The following is a 5,523-nucleotide window of genomic DNA, read 5'->3' as shown; positions in this document are numbered from 1 at the left end:
GTCACATGTTCAGAAAGAATCTAAACCATGGAGCCTTGCTAATGGCAAATTGTGCTCTTAGCACAATTGGCATGTTAGTGGTTTTGTTAACTGTAACTGTGGGTTGGTCTGAGACACAAGGTTGGTCACTCTCTAGATTCAACAGTTTATGGAGGCTCAGATCATCTGCTCAGAGGCAGATGTTAGCAACAGTGTGTAGGCCCAGAAGCTAGATGGTGTTGACAGCTGACTTGGAATTGCATCTAACAGCAGCATTTTTCTAAGTATTGGATCAGCGCCAGAAAGGGAACCCCAGCTCTGGTTGTCTTAGCAGCACATGAGACCAGTGCTTAGCTCTGTGTATTTTTGCTGTTACCTTACAAGTTCACTGGTGCTGCTGTTCTTTGTCAGAAAGTTTAATACATCCCAGGGCACCCCATCAGTGTCTGGGTATGGAGGCTGTGTGTCCACTTTGCAGTGTTTATTTCTCTGAAGCTGAGTGGGTGGTAGCCATAAGAAAGAGATGTCACTAAAATCAAAGTGGTTTTATTTTTCTTTGACGTACTTCTTTCTGGTGTCTTATTCAACAGAGTCTTAACAGCTCCTTTCTGTTATCTGGAAGATGATTGTGAGGCATGGGAGCATATCCATCTTTCCATAAACCTCAGTCTTGACAGAACTTCACATGACTGCTGACACAGTCAGGCCAAGGACGCTACACAACTCTACCTTCCAGAAAGCTGTATATAAGCAGATGCTTCAAGCAGATGTAGCAGCAGATGCTTCAAGACTAGCATTTTGTTTTCTGCCGCCCTCTCTTCATCGAGGGTAATGTAGCTATTTGTTTTTCCAGCCCAACCACGGTGTGCCCTGGTGGGATCTAGCCAGCATAGAATGTCCCTGGTCTCCATGGAGTCTACTAGGTCAGATCCTGTGTCAACACACAAGTATTTATTGTCACCAAAAGATTCAGGCATTTTGTTTCATCATTGTAAAGAGTCGGTCCAAAGAGAATGATACTGTCTCAGCATTGCCAACAGAGACCTGGAGATGGAAAGTGGTCCTTGTGGACACCAAGACACAGAGACCCTGGGAAGGAGAACTGCATGGTATGAGGAGTACTATGCTGCTCTCTGCTACCTGGGATTGAAAGAAACAACTACAATAAGGCCACATAACCGCTGTCCAGAAGATGGATCATAACCACTGTCATAGCAACGAACCAGAAAACTTGAACTTAGGTGAACTTTCTTCATTATAATACAAAAAAACACCTCCTGGTCTGAAGCTATCGGCCTCTAAGGCAAACCATGCCTCGGGCACTCCTCTTTGGACATGCTGGTAACTTTGCTCAAGAAGGCGGAGACTGGCAACAATCCATGGGCCAGAGGAGGAGCAAGGTGTGTTGCTTGGCATAAAAGATGGCTCCTTAGCAACTGAACTTTGGAAATCTTCCCCACCAAGGATCACGACTACTGGAAGGACCAGCAGGACGCTGCCTGAACCTGGGACCATAGGGATGCCTTGGACCTGTGGTGGTAGCTATAATCCTCTTTCCTTTTCTTTTTACTTTACCTTTTCTTCCCCTCCCATCACTTTATCTCACACCTCTTTACGGGTGAACAATAAAGTTGTGCTGTTTGATCAAAGCATAACCCCTTAGCGTGGTCGCCTTGATTATTTGCACTTTGAGATCATAGTAAATGAATGATCACGAGTCCGCTGAGTGGACCGTGACATAAAATTGGCATCACGGACAGGATCCTGAGAGACGGAGGGGTGCAGGTTGTGTGTGGTTTGTAACAGGGGAAGGACGTTTTGTTCTAGCCGCACCTGGCCCTACACCCAGCTGGGTGAGAGGTGTCCAGAAAGCAAGGGGGGCGACTCGGATTTCCCACATACCCCACACGCCCAGGACTTAGCACTCCAAACTCTGACTAAGGGCTCTGTTTATTGGGATCTAACTAAAAGAACTCAAAGTGCAAAAGGGGGAAAGTGCTAAAAGGGGGGTTGCCCTCATATTAATGAGAATTGTCTGCTTGAGAAAGTGAAGGGACAACTTTGTAGTAACTATAAGCTGCCTTCCCAAAGCATATTTTGGTCCCTTCAACCCTTGGGGAAGAGGAAGGTGACACAGCAGTGGCTGCGCATTTGTAACTAAGTCTAGCCTCCCTGAAGTGGGTTTGGTCCCTTTGTAGTGAGACTGGCTGAAAAGGCTGATAATCAAGGCTCTTTGTTAATGAAAGATCAGGACACATTTTACACATTTTTGGCAAAGTATGGGGCTCGACCCTCTGTACCCGGAGAAGATTGTGCTCAAGATAACTGGACAAACTTGCAGTGTATGGCGGACCGAGTGACCTCTTTACAGACTGAAGCTAAGGTTAGACCAGGTAAGGGCAAAACTATAGTCTGTGCCGTTTTAGGAGCCAACCTGGTTGCAGCAATTGAAGATTGCCTTAGGAAATGTAGTAATGAAAACAAGATTATAGAATCCCTTGAAAATTCGTGAAAATTCTGCAAAAAACAAATTATGACTTAGAACAACAATTAGAGAAAGAAAGGGAAGAAAACGGCTTATTAAAAATCTGTGTCTTTTAAAGCATTCCACCTTCAGAGTGAAGTGCTGAGTGAGGTAGAGCTGGAAGTGGAGGAAAAGGGTATTCGACAAATAAACCCAATGTACCCTCAGAAGGAGTTGGAGGAGGCGAGAAAATGTTTTGTGGAAAACCATCAAGTGAGACCCTTAATTAAAACAGAACATACTTACCTGAATGAGGATGATGATGACCCTCACATTACAACCAAAGAGATACCATATACTGCCACTGAGCTAGCCAAGCTGAAAAGAGAGCATGGGTGCCTTCCTAAAGAATCCAAAACAGAGTATGTGTGGCGCATATCCTTAACTGGGGGGGACCAAATCCAATCAAGTGAAAAGGAAGCTAATGGCTATTCGGGTCATGGAGTTTTCTTGACAACAGGAGGTAAACATGCCCCATGATCCCTAACCCAGTGGGCTGCTTATTGGGCTGGAGGATTGAACCCTTTAGACAGAGGAGATCCCTTGGCAATCACTGGCACAGCTGATCAGTTCCTAGAAAGTGTACACAAAGCAGCCTGCTTGCAAATGATACGTGAAAGAAAATTACTTCCTGGATACGAATCCCCAGTGATGCTGCTGGTGAATCCTGAAATCATGACCCCCTTGATAAGGGGACTTCCAGAGACACTCAAGATTTTTTACTATTCAGGTGGGAATGGCCAGAATTACTTGGCTGCTATAGATCATCTGTATGCCAATTATCTGGATGAATTATAGATATTAGCAGGCCTGCAAAAAAAGTGGTTAAGCAGAGTTTACTTTCTTTCAGGTTATTAAGCCATTTAGCATTGCATTACTTATAAGTTCACATCAGATATATAATAATCTGACCATTTCTGTTTGTCAAGAGCTAAACCTTTACCGAAACACAAAACAACCATGGCTTAGACACTATTAGAGGTGCAGGCTGTTACATTTAAGAGAAGGAACATAAATTTAAGCAGAGGAGCTTTAGGAGTCCTGTGGGAAAACAACTTTTACAGTAAAGCCATCTTCTACTGTACACTTGGGTAAAGCAGTGGTTAAAGAAATAGATAGAGGGAACTGACTTCCTCAGATCCTGAGAAGTCTCAGATTTTTGCGGGTGAGGCCATGAGTAGAACTGTGACCCTTTCACTCACATTAGTGCCCCTGTTCCCTGTGCAGCACAGTGTGGATGCAGAGACAGGGAGGGTGGAAAGTGAAGGAGGCACAGCAGTTAGCTATGGGCATTCTGCACGGTTGGGGAGACTTTCTCTGCAGAGTCTGTGTAATGGCTAGTGAGTGATACATGCTGTGGAAATAATTCATTGCAGAAAGCTTAATGGATCACAGATTCTGTGGTGGTGCTGAAGATTTGTTTCCTGAAATTATATTTTCCTCACTTTGTCCACCCACTCTTTGGGAAGAAACCCAAAGTTTTCTAGTATTGTTAGGAAGCTGCCTACGGACATAGGAAATTAAATCTGTTATTCTGATAAGGATGGCCTCCCTCAAAGAGGTGTGGTAATTCTGTGTGGCTCATTTGATGAAACTGTTATTCTTTTTTCTTTTGGTCTGGCCTGGCTGGGGCACTCTGAGCAGCTAAACAACCAAGCTCATTCACTCAGTAGCCTTTGCTGCAGTTGTGCTTCACATTGTTTCAAAATCGTTTTGTGTATAAGTTCACGTTTAAGGTAGAGTTGAGAGCAGAAAAAAACCCACAAGCAAGCTGCAGTTGAAAGTGGACTGGGACTGTGTCCAGGGTTAAGGTCTCTAATACCTACATCTGTGACACACGTAAAGAATATGCAGTGTCCTGAACTGATGGAAGAGTATGTGCTCTCCTTCAGTACAGTGACTCACACCAATGCTATACACATAACCCACCAGGGAAGTATAAAGAAATACTCACTCATACTTCCTAGCTTTGCATTAAAGAGGTCATTTCAACAGGGAAGAATAAGGGAAAGTGCAGCTCACACTGCCTCTAATTACAAGTAAATTAAGAGGCAGCTGGGATGTTAGTGTGGCCCATTGAAGAAAATGGGGATATGAGGAACTGAGTGGATGCAGTGAAATGTTTCTTCTTGACTCCCTCCATGCTTCTGTCCTCTCCCCAGGGTCAGGTCTACTGACATTTTTTTCCAACAGAAAATCTAAAGTTCAAGAAAACTACATTTTCTGACAGCAGAATACTGAACAGTAGCCCTGCTGAGCCTGCTACTTGACCTAAAAGCCAGAGTCAGGGTTGGACCACTACAAAATTTTTGGTTCAAGCTCACCTTTTCTCTTTCTTTTCTAAAAGGTAAACATATCACTGTTCAGGAGGCAGTGGCTAAGTCACCAGACCTGAGTTTTTACATTCAGCCCAGCATCCATGGAAAATGTTGCCTGATCTAGCCTTATGGCGACTGAGAGAGAAATAATATAGAGAGGCATTTTTAAATGCAGAATGTGACGTCTTACATGTTTCAAGCTACTGTTTTTCTGGTACAACAGAAATACTCTGTAGGGACATGTAAGCTGTGTAATTTTTAAGTAAGATTAATCAACACCCTTTGCTCCTACTCATTAAACTATTCTTCATCTTCAGAAACACCATGCGGTTGCAGTCTGCTCCTTGAGTTCATCCTATGGTTGTTTCACAACTCCCCAAACCTGCAGTACATCATTAGTTCTGGCAGCGTGTGGGTAAACATCCTCTGAGAAACTAAAGCATAGGGCTGAATGAGGTGCCCTGTGTTTTTGTTACTGGGGGAACCGGAGTGCTCTTTAATATTCAGTTTCCTAAATAGAGAAGTGGTCAGATGTGACCCAATGTTATTGTCATCTGGAAGATCTTACTAAGCTGGGTTTCTGAAGGTAAAGGGGATGCTACACAAACTGGATCTTCTTGGACTTAAGCATGAGTGGAGTTATGACAGCTGGACTGGACATCCTAGATCAGAGGATGCAGGATGGGAATGTAGCTCTTTTCT

At 43.9% G+C, this 5,523-nt stretch overlaps 1 protein-coding gene across 1 annotated transcript; it reads left to right on the top strand.

Moving 5' to 3' along the window:
* Positions 1-1,289: 1,289 nt before the first annotated feature.
* On the top strand, positions 1,290-3,301 carry LOC121093807. The gene is given in 2 exon segments (XM_040606677.1): positions 1,290-1,379; positions 2,597-3,301. Coding segments are annotated over 2 exon segments (795 nt in total).
* Positions 3,302-5,523: the final 2,222 nt, after the last annotated feature.

This window comes from Falco naumanni, chromosome 9 (assembly GCF_017639655.2).
Source record: "Falco naumanni isolate bFalNau1 chromosome 9, bFalNau1.pat, whole genome shotgun sequence".
In the NCBI taxonomy this organism is placed as follows: Eukaryota; Metazoa; Chordata; class Aves; order Falconiformes; family Falconidae; genus Falco; species Falco naumanni.
Note: the sequence above shows the minus strand (reverse complement) of the source record. Positions and strands in the feature narration are given on the sequence as shown.